Here is a 19199-nt window from a genome sequence, read left to right as displayed (position 1 = left end):
AACTTGTGAGCTGGTCTTAAGGATTTGGGTGGGGTGGGGGGCTTCCAGCAAGAGCCAAGTGGGGGGTGGGGGGGGGGGTTCAAATACACAGGTCCATCAGTCTACCTGAAGAATACAGTAAAAGTGCTAAGGACAACATGGAGGACAGCAGGGGTATAGGGGAAGAGGTGTCTGGAAATATTTGGGCAAAACCCTGGAGGACTGAGGATGCCAGCTAGGGTGTCCCGTGGACACTGGGGGAGCCTTTTAAGCCTTCAGAGCACATGGGTAACATGTTTCTCTTCCCTCTTAGGAAGTCCCCTCTGGCGGCCTTGCAGAACAGCTTGGAGGGGTAGGAACTGAGCAGGTAGCCCAGCAGGGAGGGAAACCAATAATCCAGAGCCTGAAGGAAACCAAGGAGCTCAAAGGCTTTGAGAGAGATCTTGGATGTGGCTGGAAGCTATGGGAAAGGACAAAAGGTGGCTGTGTTGCCGGCATCCCCCACCACACATCTGTCACAACAGCAGATACGGCACTCAGGAAAAGAGAGCCCCAAGGCTGGGGGCCAGCAGGTGAGGGTCTCCTGTGCCTGGGTTGAGGGCAACAGTAACCCAGTCCTAGACAGAGAAACGCTCACAGAGACATGCAGATGTCAGTCAGCCCGAGGGCCCATTAACTCTGCTTAAATAATGCTTCCAGGAGAGTTAGTCATGAGAAAATATTTATTTATATTTGCCAGCGAAGTTCCCTGGAGCCCCAGAGCCAGCAGGTAGGGCTGGAGAGATTCCCTGGCTCTGTCCTGCATCTGGGCAGGACATCAGCAGGACTCCAGGAGCTGGAGGGGCAGGTGGTCATCCTCCGAGGCGGTGTCCTCCTCCGCTTGGACGGCCAGGACAGGCTTCTTCACGGTGCCTGTAAAAGGATGAAGAGCCCTGTGGCTTGGGCCTGGGGCTGTGTCCCCAGGAGGCAGGCGCCAGGGAAGCAGGAGGAGGCCACAGCCATGAAACCACATCCACACGCTCTGTGTGCAGCAGGTGATCCCAAAGTCGCCAGCAACCCTTCTCCCAATGTACCCCCTCCTGCGGGCATTTCCTGAACCCCTGCTTTGTGCCTGTCAGGGACTTCCTCCCAGGAGCTTAAAGTCCCTGGAGGTGACAGCCTTTTTTGTTAGAATCTGGAACACCTGGCGGGAAGAAGAACCGGAGGGAAGTGAGAAGTAGGTGTCCAGGGAGCTCAGGGGAGAGAAGAGAGACGCAGCCTGTAAGCAAGGCAGATTTGGACACCCGTAAGGGGCAGGAATGACACTTGGACAGAGAGAACAGGGGGCAGTGTGGGGGGACTGGCTGGCACATGGAGGGACAGAGGTGTGGGAAACGGGCTGGACTTCAGCGATGTGTCTTCCCCCTGGGGGGTGAGGCCTTCCAGACAGTGGGAGGCGTACAGGGCGGGCCTTGTGTAGTTTTTGACTGCACTGGGGGCTAAGCCTGGAGCAGGAAGACTTGCCTGAAGGAGAGGGTGCAGACGGAGCCTTGCAGTGGTGCAGAAGCTGGAGACACGAGGGCTGGGGGCAGAGGAGTGAGTGGCTGCCTGAGAGGTCCTGATAATACTCAGCACCAGGCTGAGAGGGACACCGAGCAGGCGTCCAGGCCTCCTGCCCAGGTGAGGAGAGGGAGGGCTGGCACACGCATTACCCGGAAGGGCCAACCCAAGGCCGTCCCTGTTGGGGATGTCCAGTTGGAAGTCCCAGCAGGCAGTGGGTATGGGATGCTTGGGGCAAGATGAAGGGCAAGGTGACTTTCAGAGTGTCGGCCTCGAGGTGATAGGGTGGCAGGACTCAGAGGAAGGGAGGCACGCCAAGAGGGCAAGCAGGAAATCTATCGGTTTGTGAGGGCCACGGTCAGGGCCCCAGGAGCCTGGGAAACCAGAGGCTGGAGGAGTGTCCCTACCCAGGGGTCAGAGGTGACGCAGGCGCTGTTGTGGGGAGGGGTCGCGCGCCACAGTCACAGACAAGTGGAGTCTGCTGGAAAGAGAACGAGAAAGAGGAGAGCCAACCGCAGACCCAAGTGGGAGCTACTGAAGATTCCAGAAAGGGCATGCTGTGGAGACAGCTAATCCTCGAAACGGGTCTCCAGGTGAGAGGAAGGAGCCAAGGCCAGTCTTGGTGGCAGGCAGCAGGGTGGAGACGGGAGGGGCCTCCACACACTTGAACGGACAGGACGCAGGCCGTGACTGGGGGGAAGGCCTAGGAAGTGGCTTCTCCTCAGAGGGGTGGGGGCCGGGGGCTTGGGTAGGGGGGCAAAGCCGGGGATCAGCAAGGCTGGCCCTGTAGACGGGGCAGAGCCAGTGGGGGCTCAGAGAGATGCCCCCTGAGCTGTGGGATAGGTGGGGGGGGGGCTCTCTAACTCGTTCCCCCACTGGGTCCCCAGGAGCAGCCCAGGCCTGGAAGGGTACAGCTGAGTGGACCCGGCCAAGAGGAGGGCACGGGGAGGTGAGGGCAGGCAAACGTCCTCAGAGTGTCTCCCGGCTGACCCCCTGAAAACAGGCCGGTGGGGAGGTGGGGCTGGAGAGAAAAGGAGGGAAGGGTTTTAAGGGGGGCTGGGAAGTGGCCATGAAGGCGGTCCTGCCCCAGACTGTCCATGGCTGTGTGGCCGAGCAAACAGAGACACACACACACACACACACACACACACACACCTCTCTCTCCAGAGCAGGGGCTCTGGTCCATGGCTACTCACCAGGGACGCCAGGCCCTGCTGGCTCCTCACACACGGTTGGCAGCGTCTGTTCCCACGCGGCCCAGTTCACTTCCTCCACCCTGAGGACAACAGAGCAGCCCTGAGGCTCTGGGAGGCCACCTGTGCAGCTTGCTGTGCCCCGGGAGTGGGGCCCAGGTAGACACGGGGACGGTCAGGAGAATGGGGTTTCTCCGCCCTTCTCGCTGGACACTGGGCCACCCGTCATCCCACCCGGGCCCCGTCCGGGTGGCCACCACCCCACTGCCCCCTGGGCCATGTGTCTGCATTGGCAGAAACGGGCATCTGTCCCTTCAGGCCATTCACAGTCACCTGGGTTGCCCTGAATTCCCAGAGAAGAGTTTAGATCCTGTGTGTCTTTGTGTTCCTGGGTTCTGGAGCCCTTTTGTGGCCGCTGCGCGTGCCCAAGACCCTCCCTCTCCCACGGGAGACTTTGTTTTCTGTGGAAGGGTCGTAGCCTCTGTGGTCGGGCTGGGGGAGTTAGGAGGGCAGAGCAGACCAGCCCGGGCAAGGCTAGTGTGCTGGAACCCGAGGGTCCCTCTGGCTTCTTGGCCTCCTGAGTGTTCCCCCATTTCAGGCCAGAAGGAGCAGGTCAGGGACCACCAGGGAAGGGACAGGAGGATGGCAGACCGGCATCCCTGACCTTGCCTGCCCAGGGCGGAGTCCCCTGGTGCTCCTGGGCCCTGCCTTTCCCACCAGACCTGACTCCTCGTGGCTGTCCCCTGGCTTTTACGAGAGTCAGGCCGACCCGTGGTTGTGCAGTCTCCAGGGATCACTGGGTCAGCAAGGCCCCCAGGCCACCCTCCCCTGCCTCCCTCACTCACCGGAAGCACCAGCGCTCATCAGGGCTGCCATCTGGCCTGGTGCCAACGGCCAGCTTCACGCCTGCCCGCCGCTTCTTCCTTCTGCACCACCAGTAGCCATTCTCCATCTCCAGGACAGAGATGGCTTTCTGGGGACAAAGGACACATCAGACGGTAGCCAGGAGGGTAGTCCACAGCACTTTGTAGAACCCAAAGTCTGCTAAGCATGTGGGTTTGAATCCAGCTCCCATGTCTGATTACCTGTGTGATGTTAGGCCCCCAACCCCTCTGAGTCTCAGTTTCCCCGCTTGCAGGTGGACGGGTGTTGGGAAGTCAGCACGTGGTGAGTGCCCAACGGTTAACTTGCGTCGTCACCGATTCCAGAATTCCACACCAGCAGGTGCAGAATTTGATTTGCTCTACCCACACGTGTGCCTGCCCGCCGGCACACAAGCGAATTAGGTGGGGCACAGAACTTTGCCCATGAGGGCACGGCTCGGGGAAGATAGGGGGCTTGCCCAAGGTCAGCAGTGAATCGGTGGGAGTCCAGCCTTCGGGGCGAGGCTTTCTGAGCACCAACTGCCCACCCTCAACCCTCCAGTCAAGAAGTAGCTATTGCTTCTTCCATGGAAGGCAGATGTCGTATCAGCCCCCAGCTACAGGGCCCTCTGCTCCCCAGTCCCAGGATTGCCCGTCCCGCCTGCCTCACCCACTAAAGCAACCCATTGACTGTTTGATAAACACAGGACGGGAACTGCATGAGGGCAAGGACGCGATCTTGTTCTCTGCTGTGTGTTTCGCCCCGAAGAACTGAGAACTAAGCTTAGCTCATGGTAGACACTCAAGAGATACTTGACAATGATAACCGTTAACGCTTTCAGCACCTACTACGTGCCAGGCACCATCCCCAGGGCTTTAGATCTATGAGCCCATTCGAGCCCCACAACAGCCCTAGGAAGGAAGGAATGGATCAGGGGGCCCAGCTCAGCTGGGTCCTGCACACTCCTCACCGGGCCCAGAACTTGGGGGAAGGGAGGGGAGCCCCCCCCCCACCGTCGCCCCGCAGTACCTGCAGCTTCCAGATGCTCCAGCTGTCGGTGGCGACACTGTTGACGGTCTCGCTCATGAGGGCGATGAGCATGTTGAGCAGCAGGATGTAGGTGAGCAGCACGTATGCCAGCAGCAGCAACAGCACGACGCCGCGGAAACGCAGCTGGTCTTGGAAGGCCAGCTCCCCCATGCCGATGGTGAACTTGAAGAGCTCCAAGGAGGCGTCCAGGATGCCACCGTATGGGGACGAGCTGCCCCCCTCGTCCTCCCGTCCCACCCCAGGCTGTGCTGCCTCCGTGACATTGGGGCCCGTGGGGACCCCGGAGTCCAGGGCTTCCCGGCTCAAGCTCACCAGGGCTGCAGGAGGGAGAAAGGGGGATCCTCAGCCTGGGGAGACCAGGGGGCAGCCTCGAGGGTGTACAGAGTGGGCAAGGGAGAGGCAGGGGGCCAGAGGGGGGAGCCCTTACCTACAGCGAAGCCGAAAAGGAAGACTAAGTAGACCAGCAGGAAGCGGAGCAGGTCCCGCAGGATGACCTAGAACACACACACCCAGGAGCCAGAGTGGGTGGCCGGCCCATCGGGCATGACCTACAACCCCTGCCTCCGCCCTGAGCATGGGTTCCCTTGCACACACCACGCACACACACACACACACACACACACACAAATCTGTGCATCCCACACTGAACAGACCGGCCTTTTAACATCACTTTCTTGCTTACAACCATCCAGGGTGAAAACATGAAGCACAGAATTACCCTATGATCCAGAAATTCCACGTCTGGGCAATAGACCCAAAAGAACTGAAAGCAGAGACCCAAACAGGTACTTGCACACCCCTGTTCACAGCAGCGTTACTCACAATACCCAACGCAAGCATCCATTGATGCGTAAAGGGATAAACAAAATGGGGTATATACACACGGTGAAATGTTACTCCGTCTTAAAAAGGAATGAGATTCTGAGACGCGCTACAACATGGATGAACCAGGAGGACACTGTGCTGACTGAGCCTAGCCAGTCCTAAGAGGACACAAACCGTAGGATCCCACTTCTATGAGCTACCTAAAGGAGTCAAATTCATAGGGACAGAAGGAAGAATGGTGTTGGGGCGCCTGGGTGGCTCAGTTGGTTAAGCATCTGACTTTGTCTCAGGTCGTGATCTCACAGTTCATGGGTTCGAGCCCCACGCTGGGCTCTGTGCTGACAGCTCGGAGCCTGGAGCCTGCTTTGGATTCTGTCTCCTTCTCTCTCTGCCCCTCCCCCAATCATGCTCTGACTCTCTCTCTCTCTCTGTCGAAAAATGAATAAGCATTAAAAAAAAGAAAAAAGAATGATGTTGCTAGGGGCTCAGGGAGGGGAGTGGGGAGTTCATGTCGAATAGGGGAACAGAGTTTCAGTTGGGGAAGATGAAAAAGTTCTGTAGATGGATGATACTTAATCCTGTCCCCTAAAGGTAGGATAATATTATGAGGGTATTTAATATCACTAAACAGTACACTTAAAAATGATTAAGATGGGGGAGGCTGGGTGGCTCAGTCGCTTAAGCCTCCGACTCTTGGTTTTGGCTCAGGTCATGATCTCGTGGTTGGTGAGATCGAGCCCAGCATCGGGGTCCGTGCTGAGTGTGGGAACCGCTTGAGATTCTCTCTCTCCCTCTTCTCTGCCCCTCCCCCACTTGTGCTCATGCATGTGCACTCTCAAAAATAAAAATAAATTATTAAGATAGTACATTTTGTAATGTATATTTTGCCACAATTAAAAACATTTTTTTAAACCTCTGGGGCTTCCAGACCCCTCCCCATGGACAACGAATCCCCAACTTCCTCCCTCCATTCACTCTCCCCAGCCTCCTTGCTCTGTCCCAAGTGCCCCAAGCTTGTTCTGGCTCCTGGCCTTTGCCTCCGACGCTTCTTCTCTGAGTCTGCGCTGGCTAAATCATTTTTCTGGTCTCATCCATCACCTCTTCAGAGAGGTCTTCCAGACCATCCCATCTAAAGCACCTGCTGCCCCAGTCATTCCCCAAGGCATCGGCCTATGTATTTCCTCCATAGCATTCAGCAACCTGTAACGTTCTCATCTATTTCTCTTCGTGTTTCCATTTCCCCTACCAGAATGTCAGATGCAGGAGAGTTGAGGACTTGTCTGTTTTGTTAGCAAACAAAGGAGCATATTCCAACACTTAGAACAGGACCTGGCCCACACCTCAACTTTTGTTGAATAAATAAATGAACGCAGACACATCCATATGTCCAGGTGTCCCAGGACACAGGCACATAGATGAGCTTATGTGCATCGTCTCTGCTCCTTCAGTGTGCAAGGATGCACTAGCAAACACACAGATATGCTTGTGTTTGCTCAAACCCATGCAGAGCGCGGACCGCTGAGGGCAGGTGTGTGCACACTGGTACTCGTGCTCGTGCTTGAACTTGGGTTTGTGATGCACAGGCAGACATGCTCGTGTTCTCCTCTGCCCAGGAGGAGGGCGCCTGCCTGCTGAGGCCAAGAGGGTCCTGTTGGCACGGTGTCCAGCTTTGCCTGGTCACCGCGCCCCGTCTCTCACCTTCTGGATCATGACACTGTAGATGCCCGTGTGTTGCAAGCCACGTGTGTAGTAAAGCAGGTTCAGCCAGCCCAGCACCAGCGAGGACACCAGCAGGGGCAGGTACCACTCGACGGCCAGGAAACGCAGCACCTGGGACACCACCGTGAGCAGGGCCTGAATCAGGCTGCGTGGGAACAGAGTTCGGGTCAGCTTGCAGGCCACCTGGCGAGCTCCCTCCGCCCCCACCTGCCCCCACTGGCCGGCACCGACCACCCCTGCCTCTCCCACCATCCGTCCATCTAGATGGATGAGAAGTCCTCCATCTGCCTGGGACTGGACCCAATCAGGGGTCATTTAATCCCTGTGGGCCTCAGGTCCCTCCCCTGTAAAACGGGGGTACTAGGAACAGCACGTGACTCATGGGGCATTTGTGCAGATTCAGTGAGCCACAACATGTAAAGAGTTCAGGCTCCGCTGGCACGTAGCGCTCAGGGCACGTAACTATCGCGAGCGCAAGGAGCCCCAGGCCAGACAGCCTGCACTTTGGTCCAGGCCCCTGGCGCTCCCCGGCTCCTGTCCTCGCCTCTCCAGCCGGCCTGGCGCCTGCTGCCACACCAGCCGCTCCCCGGGGCTGAGACAGGGGAAGGGAGTGAGGCCCCACGTACAAGAGGATTTCAAAGTAGCTGTCCAGGAACGAGATCCAGATGAACAGACGGCGTCTCCAGAAGTACCACAGCTGTGGGGGCAGGAGGTGGGGGGGGGGGGGAGGAGGGGGGAAGGAGAGGAGCAGGGGGTGGGGCGGAAATTTGCTGTCCAGGCCACAGAGCAGCCCTGCTGGGCTCCCCACTGCGTCCCCTGCCTGCCAGCCTGGCTTGGTGGAAGTCCGGCCGGGACCACCTCACAGGCTCAAACAGCATCTTGGACTTTGTGGGGTGGGGACGGGGGCTCATGCTAGCTGAGAAAGCTGTGAAGCCTGTTTCCAAAAAGTGCGGCCACCCACGGACACCCGGACAATGCCAGGCGCCTCCTCACTCCCTGTGGACCCAGGCGAAGAACTCACTCACTACTCAGGCCTAGGGGAAGAGCTCCTTTGCCTCTCCTCACCCTGGCCTCACGGGGACCCTCCTGTACTCCAGCCAACCTGGATCTGGTACCAAAGTCCCACCCACTCTGAGACAGGCTCCATGGCACAGTGTCCAGCCTGTCTCCTGCCCCTTTCACCTGAAAAGGAGCCACCGGGGGAGTCGGGCTGAGCGCACCTGCTCCAGCCTGTCTGTGCTCCCCCCCCCCCACCCCCAGGAGGAATGTCCCAGCCGAGGGACCTGGGGGTGGGAGGCTGCCAGCTCCACTTTCCAGGGAGCAGAGCCGGCTTGGCGAGGAATCATGGGAGTCATTTGCTGCCCCTCAGAACCCCCAGAAAGCACAGCAGGGAGATACTGGCCCCAGAACCCAAGGCCCTCAGCTGCCCCAAGGCTGGTAGTGGTGGGACTGGGTATAGAATTCAGTTCCCCGGAAATGAAGGGATTGTGGTTAACTCAGTCTAAGGCTCCTCCTAGGGGAATTCTAGTTTGTTTCTGGGAGCCACACGGAGTGCTGGGGTCATGGGGTGCGGAGGGGGGATGGGAGGAGCCCTCACCTGGCCCACGAGGAGGTAGACCCCCCCAAGCAGGATCAGGATGTGGCCCAGCAGCAGCATGGAGCCTCCAGTCACTTTCAGGGAGAGGAAGGCCTGCGAAAGAGACACTCTGGTAGGACCTGGGACCCGAGTCCCCTCCCAACAGTGACGCTCCTCGCTGAGGGCCCATTCTGAGCATGAGCTGTTGGAGAGGCCACGCAGAGCAGCACAGGGAACGTGCGCTCCCGGGCAGGCCCCCCCCGCCCCAGATTCTAGCCTGTTGTAGAGGCACGCTGTATAGTGGTTATGACGGTGGGTTCAGATCCCATCTCCCCCACTGACAGCCTGTGTGAGCCTGGATAAGTCACTTAACCTCTCTGTGCGTCCCTCCCGTCAACTGGAAACCGGGGATGCTAACAGTTCATCGTTCTCAGAGGGCTGCTCTAAGCATTAATTAAATAAGCTAACACATGTCACTCCCCGGAAATACTTTGTCACCTATGGTGAGCACCCAGCCCGTATTAGCAGCGTGGTTATCATCTCTGCGGTGCTGGCTTCGGTACCCACGAGCTGCGCGAGAGCTCGGGTGCGTCACGGTGTTATCAGGTGCAGGTGGGGGTTGGCAATCCCTGCGCTATCTTCTTCCAAGGCTGGTCCCAGGAGGCCTCCCTCCCCCAGCATGCGCCCCGTCCCCTCCCCCCCCCCCCCCCCACCTGCTGTACCTTCTCCAGGGCGGGCTGGTGGTAGGCAACAGCAGTGAAGAGGAACATGTACATCAAGTAACACAGGAAGTTGAAGAAGAATCTGGGGATTAGCAGATCCCATTTCGCCTGTAGCAGTTTGTTCAGCGGCTCCAAAACCACCATCCGGTGTCGGTGCTGGGGTGGGAGTGTGAGAGCTGGTACATACAGGGGTCCGCTCATGTCAGGCTCAACGCGAGGGCTGAGGGAAATGGGGGCGGAGCCCCAAATGACCCCGCCCCACCGGCCTCTGCCCCACCCTCATGGCTATGGGCTGGCGGAGCGCCTCATCCTCCAGTCCAGAGCAGGTGGCCACCGGGACCCCCGCGTGCGCCCCCTGGGCGTGGGACCGGTGTGTGGAATGAGCATGGGCCCAGAGGCTGGGGTCGGGGCATGCAGCCACATCCCCACCGGCACAGTCACAGGGCACGTCCAGGAGGCAGCCCTGAAGTATGGAGCTCTGCCAGGCCCCCTTTGCACCCCTCCCCGGGCCCCAGTGGGCTCACCGGGCTTCTGCAATGAAAGGCGATGATCTCCAGCACTGAGTTCTCCTCCCAGCTGTCCACAGAGGCCAGGTCATACAGCGACACCCGGACAGGCCCATAGCACCACTCGGTAAACTTCCGGGAAAGTGGCTGGCACGGCCCTGAGAACTCCCGCTGCAGGATGTGTCTGAAAATCTGCAGGGTGAGGCACGTGATCTTGGCCTGCGTGGCCACCTCCCAGCACTGACCAGGAGGCTGGGAGCTAGTCGGTACCCTGCAGACCTGCCCACCATCTACAAAGCTACAAGCAGACACCAGCAGGGGTGCCTGAGTGGCTCAGTCGGGTAAACTTCCGGCTCTCGGTTGCAGCTCAGGTCATGATCTCATGGTTCGTGAGTTCGAGCCCCGCATTGGGCTCTGCATTGACAGTGTATAGCCTGCTTGGGATTCTCTCTCTCCCCTCTCTCTCTGTCCCTACTCCGCTTGTGCACTCTCTCTCTCAAAATAAATAAACTTAGGGGAGCCTGAGTGGCTCAGTCAGTTAAGTGGCTGACTACGGCTTAGGTCATAGTCTTGCGGTTTGTGGGTTCAAGCCGGGCATCAGGCTCTGTGCTGACAGCCCAGAGCCTGGAGCCTGCTTCAGATTCTGTGTCCCCCTCTCTCTCTGCCCCTCCCCAGGTTGTGCTCTATCTTGCTCTATCTCTCAAAAATAAATAAATGCTAAAAAAATATTTAAAAAAAATTTTTTTTAATTAAAAATAAATTTAAAAAAAGATACACGCACACAGCCCGTACACACAGATCCTTGTGTGTATAAACTCTTCTCACACATCCTCACATGTTCAGCCACAGTGTAAATATTCTCATCCGCTCACATATGTTCAGACCTGCCAGTGAACCTGGCTCTTCCTTCCCCACTTCTACCCTGAGGTCTCTTCCTTGGAGTCCCTACATGGCAGAGGGACCCCAGCCCAGAGGTCCTTGAGGCCCCTCGAGACCAGAGGTTCCCGGCTACACAGGTGTGTACCCTTCTGTGGTCAGAGCTCAGAGCTTCCACCAGACTAGAAAGCATCCCTAACTCGAACAGGTTAAGAAGCAGTTTGTTTGGGGGTGCCTGGCTGGCTCAGTCGGTGGAGCATGTGACTCGTGATCTCGGGATTGTGAGTTCAAGCCCCAACTTGGGTGTAAAGATTACTTTAAAAAAACCGGGGGGGGGGGGGGGGGTGGGCGGTGCTTAAGTGGCTCAGTTGGTTGAGCAGCCGACTCTTGAATTCAGCTCAGGTCATGGAATCAGCTCCAAGTTGGGCTCCATGCTGAGCATGGAGACTGCTTAAGATTCTCTCTCTCTCTCTCTCTCTCTCTCTCTCTCTCTCTCTTTCAAAATAAATAAACTTAAAAAAAAAAAAAAGAAAAAGCAGAGAGACCAATGATCTAAAATGTTGCTCCAGGCTCTTTCTGCAGAAAAATCAAAGGGGGTCCTGTTGCTTCCTGGAAAGGTGGGGGCCAGGCACTCACCTCGATTTTGCCCTCCTTGGCGGCCAGCTTCAGGGGCGTGAGGCCCTGCAGGTTGGGGATGTCTTCGAGCTGCACTGTGGGGCAGAGGCGGGCGCCGGCTCGGAGAAGCCCGTCGTACATGCGGATCACCAGCGCACTGTTCTCGGCCGAGTTATCTGCGATCATCACCAAGGCGTGCAGGACAGTGTTGCCCAGTGAGTCGGCCGCCTGCAGGCTGGCAGGCTGATGCCGGTTCTCCAGGAGGTAGGTCACCACATCCCACTGCTTGGTGCACGCGGCCAGAGAGAGGGGCAGCTCGCCTGGGGGTCAAGAGGGACAGCTTGAGCCTCAGGCCTCCCAGCTTCTACCTGACTACGCCTCACATTCCCAGGACAGAACGCTGGGCCCCCTTTAAGAGAGTCAGGCCTCGGGACCCCAGGTCCACCCGGGCCTGTGCTGAGAGGGAAGCCGGTCCCAAGCCCCATTTAGGGCGGCTGTGCCTTTTCCTATGAGCCCTGGTAAAGTCATTTCTGTCCAGCTCTTGACCCCAGGGAGAGGTGACCGAAGCTTTTTACCATCTAAAGGCTCAGAACAGAGGTCAGCCAACCAAGGTTCCCATCTCCTTGCCTCCTTCTCTTTTCTTCACCAGAGCCCAGCCCCACTGCCACCTGGCATCGACACCCCTTTAGACTTTCCCCCACACCGGTTCCGCCAGCCCATTCCCCTGTCCTGGTCTGGGAGCGGATGTGTGACGAGCTTCCTTGGCCAGACAAGGCTAAAACATCTCCTAAGACAAACTGCTTTTGCAGGCAGCCCAGTGACTAGAAGCACGAGCCCTTGGGGGTCAGACAGATCTGAGTTTAAGGGTCAGCTCTGCCACACATTTACCGTGCGACCTCGTCCCCTCTGCACCTCAGTTTACCCAAGAAAGTCTCCTCACCGAAGTAGAAGCAAGTCCCTTGGCTCTTCTTCTGGAAGAAGTGGCCACAGGCCCGGGCATGCACATTGGCCCCATTCTCCACCAAGAGCTTCACACACTGCAGGCTCCTCTTCTCGATGGCAATATGCAGGGCACTGTGGCCTCGGTAGTACTCATCCGTGCACTGGGCATTGACCAGGGGCTGGGGATTGCCAGAGTCCCGGTCAATCTGCAGCAACGGCAGGATGCAGGCGTTGGCCCCATCCCGAAGGTTCAACACGGCCTTCATCAGGCACGTCTTACCCGTGGAGCCCTCTGTGGGAGAAGGGGAGGGGAAGGGGCACCAGGGTGCTCAGACCTGGAGTGGCCGGGCTGCCCACCAGCTCCAAAGCACCCCCTGGGAGGATAAAAAAAGATTGTCACACACGACCGGTGGAAACACAGCCATGCGATAGGGTATTAAGGCTCCAACCAACAGGTGTTAAACTACCAACAGGTATGGCTACGATTTCTGCCCTAGAAAATAGGTTTCTAGGACGTAATTTGTCCTGTGCGCAACGTTGTCTACAGAACACCCAGAGCAATATTCGTTAAACGGCTCCATCATTTGATAGCTCTCTCCTTAGGCAAGTCACTTGGCCTCTCTTGACCTCGGTTTTCCTGACTGTAAAATGGGAATGTTCCAGGGCTGTTATAAGGGTCAGATGGAATCACATACAAAATTCTTGGCACACAGAGGGCCTGGCACCCAGTACGTTGAGGTCAAAAACGACAACCAACCTAAATGGCCACCACTGAGGAATAGTTAACTAAATCCTGGTAAGGGTACACAACAGAAAAGCTCTGCAGCTGTTAAAGTGACCGAGTTAGAAGTCTATGCACTCAAGTGTAAGTTGTCACAAATGGGTATATATGGCCCAACCCCTTATGTAAATATATACCTAATAGATTTAAATGGTTTGAAAAGATATATCCCAAATCATGAACAGGGATCCAGGATGTCGTAACGTTTTTAACCTCACCTTATACATTTCATTACGGTCAGAATCTTCTAGAATGCACAAATGTTACTTTTCTGACATTGGGGCTGATTTTCTAATCAGGCCAAACCATAAAGATTTGGGGCAAAAATAATGACACTGTTATTTTAAGATGAAAGGAAAAGAAAAGAAGAAAGAAGAAAAGAAAAGAAAAAAGGAAAGGAAAGGAAAGAAAAAAGGAAAAGAAAAAAGACAAAAGATGCACTGTGAACCGGTGAGTATCCATTTGGCCACTGAAGTGAAGAGGTTGGCCAGGAGCCAGGGGGAGGGGACGGAGTGGGAGGCACAGCCGTGACCTCAATGAGCTGCCCTCAGCTCTGTCGGCAGGGCCTCCCTGCAGCCATTTAGGCAGGAGGGCTGCTAAGAACAGTCACCCCTTGGCTCCTGACCATGGTCAAGGCCACCCGGTCAGCCGAGTCTCAGCACAGGGCAGGCCTACCTGTGTACTCTGAGTCGGTGAGGTACTTGCTGGTCCGGGACAGGTACTCTGCTAACCCAGCCAGATCCTCGGGGACGCCCCGGGCCACCACGCTGAAGAGCCGGTCACGGTCAAAGCGTTTTGGGTCTGGCTGGCTGTGGGGATGTGACTTGTGTCTGATGCTGTGGAAGAATCATGCTTCCCCCCACCCCGAATGCCCCCCATCCCAGGGAGTCCTTCCAGGGCATCCTGTGAGCACTGGGCACCCTGCAGGCCCGAGAGCCCTCTGGGAGCCTTTCTGAGGGCCTCTGCCCAGCGCAGACCAAGGAGACCCCAAGTGCCCAGAGTCCTAGCAGGTGGAAGAGGGCCTGTCCAGGGCACTAGTCCCCAGCATCCCCACGACTCCAGATTTTTTTCCGCATCAGGCGCTTATCATTTGCCAGGTGGCTCGATGGTCTTACAACAGGCTCATTATCCCAGAGAGGATTTCAGCACAGGAACCTGTCATGCTCTTGAGCGGGAGTCCAGGTGGGGATGGGACCACAGGAGGTACCCACAGACTGTCAGAGGCTGTATGCCCTGCTGGCCTAGACAAAAGAATCAAGAAAAGGCCTCATCCTCTCAGAAACCAGCTCTAGGGGCGCCTGGGAGGCTCAGTCGGTTAAGTGTCAACACTTGATTTCACGGTTCAGGTCATGATTTCACAGGTTGGTGAGTTCGAGTCAGGCTCTGCAGCAAAGCTTGCTTGGATTATTTTATCTCTCTCCCCCCCACTCTCTCTCTGCCCCTCCCCTGCTCACACACTTTCTCTCTCTCAAAATAAATAAATAAACCAAAAAAAAAGTTAAATAAATAAATAAGAGAACCCCCCGATCCTCTCAGAAACCATCTCGAGACTGATGACAGTGTGGTTGCACCTTTAACCCTCACTTCAGCCCTGGGGATCAGCAATCTCTATTTTCTCCATTAGACGAACAAAGAGATAAAGTAACTCGCCCAAAGCCACACGCGCAGGACTGGGGCTCACCTGGGGGAAGTCGTCTAACTAACTGCAGACCCTGACTCCTAACCCCCAGAAAAATTCTAGGCTGGGCAGACAGGAGTTTCTCAGAGACACAGGGGCCTAGCGCTGAAACCTATCAGATGCTCACCGGAGTTTTACTGAGAAACCACACTTCTGGGAAAGGCCCCAGAAGAGGTCTGGTAGCCTCTCAGCATCTAGCAGTTTCTGGTGACAGGGGAGGGAGGGGAAGGAGTGTGGGGTTCCCCTCCTGGGCCTGACGCTATTTACAGAGGCCAGCCTGCCCCTGGGGCTTCTGGAACCGTCACCAGTGGATATAAAGGGACAAAAAGAGGTGGGAGACCATTGGAAGCTCTGGGTACCCTCAGGTCCCAGCTTCACCAAGGAAGGGTTAGTGACTCTCTAATGAGCAGGGGACTGTTGGGCTCAGTCATGCGTTAAGCTGTGGCTGTGTGACTGATAGAGCCAGGCCCTGCCTCCCCCACACCAGTTAGTCGCGTGTCTGCCTGGCCTGGCCAGACATACCATCACCTGCCTAGCAGACCACATGGCCGCGACATGCCCGAGAGGACTCTGTGGCTGACTGGGGAGCCCTATGGGCAGTCTGGCGGGGGGAAGGGGCCATTTGGACAAAATACTTCCCGTCACCGGGTGGCATCACAGTCTTGGGGCAGGGAAACCCAACAAGAGCACAGACTGAGGCACTGAGGGCCATCGAGGGACCTATTCTGCCTGCCAGGGGGACTGCTCAGCTCCCAGAAGCCTCACCCGCAGCCTCCCCTGCCCGGCTCTGAATCTGACCGAGGCCTTCCGACGCAAACGACACAGGGGCTCCGGGCTGGGAGCCAAGGCTGGTGCCACGTCTCAGACACGAGGAGAGAGGAAGGGGCTTTCCTGGCAGAGTCCCGCCTCGCCCACGAGGACTCTCCAGCCTCGCACATCAGACCTCACGCTGAGGGCGGATGCCAGGCGAGCCCCCCACGCACCCAAAAGCTGGGAAGTCATACCCCCGGCAAAAGTGGGCTCGCGCTGTCTGAACTGGTACTGATCACAGGAGGCTCAAAGTGAAGCAGACCCCTAGCAGAAGCCCCCCCAGAGTCCCCTGGGCAACAGGTCCAGCCCTCGAGCAGAAGAGCAGAACCCAGGAGCACCCAGGACACTGCCAGATGTCCCTGACTCTCAACTTGGACCGGAGTGTGGATCACGCTAGCATCCCCACAGGGACTGTGACGCACAAGGGTCAGGGCACACACAAGGGGTTGCAAGGGTCTGCTGAGTACTTCCAGACGGAAGAGCGTGTCCCTGTGAAGAAGAACAGGACCTCAGAAGGCAGAAGGCCAGGAAAGAGGAAGGTTCCAGAGGGATCAACCCCAGAGAGCAGAGCAGGGTTATGCCTGTCAGGCCCAGGAGCCATCACAGCCAGACTGAGGACCTCCCTCCACCCCTCGCCATCAAGTCTGACTCAGGGTGCTCCCCTGGGCCCCACCCCCATTTGCTGCCTCACCTGACACCCGTTCCTTTGCGGTAGTTGAGGTTCACTTTGATCTGAGGGGGGCAGTTCCGGTCTTCGCTCTGGAACGGTGACTCCATGGGGGGCGGCCCGTCCCCAAGGCCCAGCTTTCCTTTGTCCGCCTCAGTGCCATCTTCTTGGCCTCCGTCTGATGTCTGGAGCCTGAAAGTGGGAGAGCTGGAGGGCGAGGCCATCCTAAGGGGAGGAGGCTGCTCTGTCTGGCTCAAACCTCAGTGGAGACCGAGTTGTCAGAGGCTCCTCCTTCCCTCCTTCTTCCCAGTCCTGGGTTGGGGTAAGAGGTCTGGCTGGGGCCTGCAAAAAGAGAAGTTTAGGGGGCTCTTGGGTGGCTCAGTCAGTTAAGCATCCGACTCTTGATTTCAGTTCAGGTCATGGTCTCACAGTTCGTGAGTTCGAGCCCCACGTCGGGTTCTGTGATGACAGTGTGGAACCTGCTTGGGATTCTCTGTCTCCCTCTCTCTCTGCCCCTTCCCAACTCGTGCTTGCTCTCTTTCTCTCTCTCTCTCTCTCTCAAAAAAAAAAAAAAAAAAGAATAAACATTAAAAAAAGAGAGAGAGAGAGAAAAGTTTAGATAGAAGCTGAGTACAAGTAGGCCCACCCACCGAGTCAGACCGTCGGGAGGGGGAGGAAGGCCAGGGTGAGGAGAGGGAGGGAGGTTTCGGTATGAGGATGGAATGGGGAAGAACAGGGACCCAGTGGGTCTGCCTACTGACGTAGTCCCACGGGAAGGGTTGAGGCTGTCCCTGACTTTCCCTCCCTCTGATATCTGAGAGGCCACAGCCCCTGGTCCGGGGAAACAAACGTTTGGGGTCACAGCACAAACACAGCATTTCTCTACATAACATCTCGCCCAGTGGCCACTCTTCGAAACAGATAAGAGTGCGGGCTGTAGGCACCAGAGGCGGGTCATCGAACCTCTTGCCACAGGACGGGAGCATTCCGGGGGAGGCGGTTGGAAAACCGCTGGTCTCTCAGACCTCTCGTTTTGCTACCAGGACAACTAAGGCTCAGAAAGGGGAAGTGACTTCCCCAAGGTCGTCAGCTGTTGGCAGGGCCCGGTCTAAAACCACAGCACGCTACCATGATGTCCTTCTTCAGTTCTCCGAATCTTTCAGGGCCCATCTGTGTTTTCAGTCTGACTCATCTCTGAGGGCATTGAATGCCACCTCTCTGTGCTTTAGGGTCTCTGGGGGCTACAGAGTGGGGAGGGAGCCCCCTGGCTGGCTGCCCAAACTCCCTCTGACAGTCCCACCTCTCGGGCCCTAAGTGGGGCTCTGGGCCCTGACATCTCTTCGTGGGAGAATGGAAACCACAGCCTCCATCACATGGCAAGGGGTGGGGCCCCAGTTGGGGGCAGGGGGAAGGCTCCGGAGCCCCCTAGTGGGTAGAAGCAGAAAGAAGGAAGACAGAGTCCGCAATGGGTGGGGAGACAGCAGGGTGGGAGAAGGGGACAGGGAGCAGAAACAAGGGCAAGAAGATGAGAGGCTGGATGGTGACAGGGCTTGAGCTGGGCCCCTGTCCAGCTTCAGGCTCCCACAGCCCTCAGGGACCTGGGGTTGGGGGGCATTTTCCCACAGAAGCAAGAGAGGCCGGGACCTGGCTAGCTGACTCAACATGTAGACTTGTTTGTTTTAGGTTTTTTGCTTCAACATGACCCACCATCTATCTAGAAAGATGGACAGCCACTCTGGGGCGTCCTTCCCAAGCCACACACCGTTTAGCCTGGCTTATGTCCCTCACCATCCCCCCGACCCCCGATCTGCCTCCCCGGCTGCCCCCCAGCCCACCGTTCCCAAGCCTCAGCAGCAACAGCTACCTGTCGGGCCCCTGCCGCCTGTCCTGCAGTCCTTACCCGCCCCGGGCAGGGAGGAAGGGGTCTGGCAGTCCAGGTAGAGGCGGGAGCCCCTTGAAGACCCTCACTCGGGGCTGGAGAAGCAGGCAGCCTCCCCCCACCCCCCCACTCCGGCTTCCCGGCCCCGATCGGTCGCTGTCAGGCTCCAGGCACCTCCCCCCCTCCCCAATGTGCCCCGATCGCCCACCGACTTACCCCGCGGGCCGAGGCCAGGGCGTGGCGGCCGGGGCTGCGGACCCGCCAGGATCCCGTGCCTCCGGGGCGGCGGGGGCTGCGGGAGGAAGTGAGGCAGGGAGGACGGCGGGCGTTGACAGCCGGGAGCCACAGAACCTCCCCAAGCCTGCTCTGAGCTCCGCCAGGGGCTGCGGTCTCGGGGTGTTCCGCACCCTCAGCCCACCCGGCCTGCAGGCATGGTGGAGAGTGGGGTTAAGTCTCCCGGGTCAGGACGGGCTGGCCATCCGCGAGTGACCTGCTGGACCACTGGCCACACCCTGCTCTCGGGGAGACACGCCCCGACTCCCCACCCCCACTGTGTCTAGCCTGGGATGGCCCAGGTTGGGGGGGGGGGGTGGCAAGCAGAGGCAACCCTCGGGTGCTGGGGCCTTGCCGCAGATGGGAGCTGGCACGCAGTGGGGGGTCCTTGCCCCGCTGTGCCGACCTCTGCCTCCTCCCCTTCCCCACCACATGCCTTCTCAGGCTGGGAACTGGTTGACCCGCCCCAGGGCAGACGGAGCTAATGTGGACGGACCCCAGGGACAGGACAGACCCAGCCCAGCACATGACTCTGGGAATGCACGCCACCCGACCAACTAGGAATCTGAGGGGATTTTCCCACCTCTCTCTCGGGCTTTCCTCCTGCCCCCCTAGCAGGGGGCCCTGTCAGCTCCACACCCCTTAGCGAAAGACGCTTCCAGCACCTACCAGCAGGGGGGGACAGAGAGGCCTCCAGGCACCGCA

At 57.8% G+C, this 19199-nt stretch overlaps 1 protein-coding gene and 1 long non-coding RNA gene across 3 annotated transcripts; one reads left to right on the top strand and one right to left on the bottom strand.

Moving 5' to 3' along the window:
- Window positions 1–123: 123 nt before the first annotated feature.
- LOC128774309 (uncharacterized) lies at window positions 124–6316 on the top strand. The gene is made up of 2 exons (XR_008418901.1): window positions 124–551; window positions 5318–6316. It is a non-coding gene; the product is annotated as an uncharacterized LOC128774309 (long non-coding RNA).
- On the bottom strand, window positions 684–18944 carry TRPV2 (transient receptor potential cation channel subfamily V member 2). Of its 2 annotated transcripts, XM_019413366.2 has the most exons (15): window positions 18438–18934; window positions 16367–16684; window positions 13863–13996; window positions 12405–12698; window positions 11486–11784; window positions 9992–10165; window positions 9468–9623; window positions 8767–8859; window positions 7796–7866; window positions 7149–7314; window positions 5053–5119; window positions 4605–4942; window positions 3557–3684; window positions 2715–2794; window positions 684–891 (listed from the first exon to the last, which is right to left on the bottom strand). In XM_019413366.2, exons 2-15 carry the CDS (start codon window positions 16564–16566, stop codon window positions 797–799), a joined length of 2295 nt encoding a protein of 764 aa, XP_019268911.2. In that variant the 5' UTR covers window positions 16567–16684; window positions 18438–18934; the 3' UTR covers window positions 684–796. The 2 variants fall into 2 exon arrangements, 1 of the variants encoding a protein (XP_019268911.2); XR_002071096.2 differs by lacking the exon at window positions 7796–7866 and having other exon boundaries at window positions 860–891; window positions 18438–18944.
- Window positions 18945–19199: the final 255 nt, after the last annotated feature.

Source organism: Panthera pardus, unplaced genomic scaffold (genome assembly GCF_024362965.1).
Source record: "Panthera pardus isolate Hobbes unplaced genomic scaffold, ASM2436296v1 HiC_scaffold_3, whole genome shotgun sequence".
In the NCBI taxonomy this organism is placed as follows: Eukaryota; Metazoa; Chordata; class Mammalia; order Carnivora; family Felidae; genus Panthera; species Panthera pardus.
The sequence above is the reverse complement of the archived record's forward strand: the minus strand, read 5'-3'. Positions and strand labels throughout refer to the sequence as shown.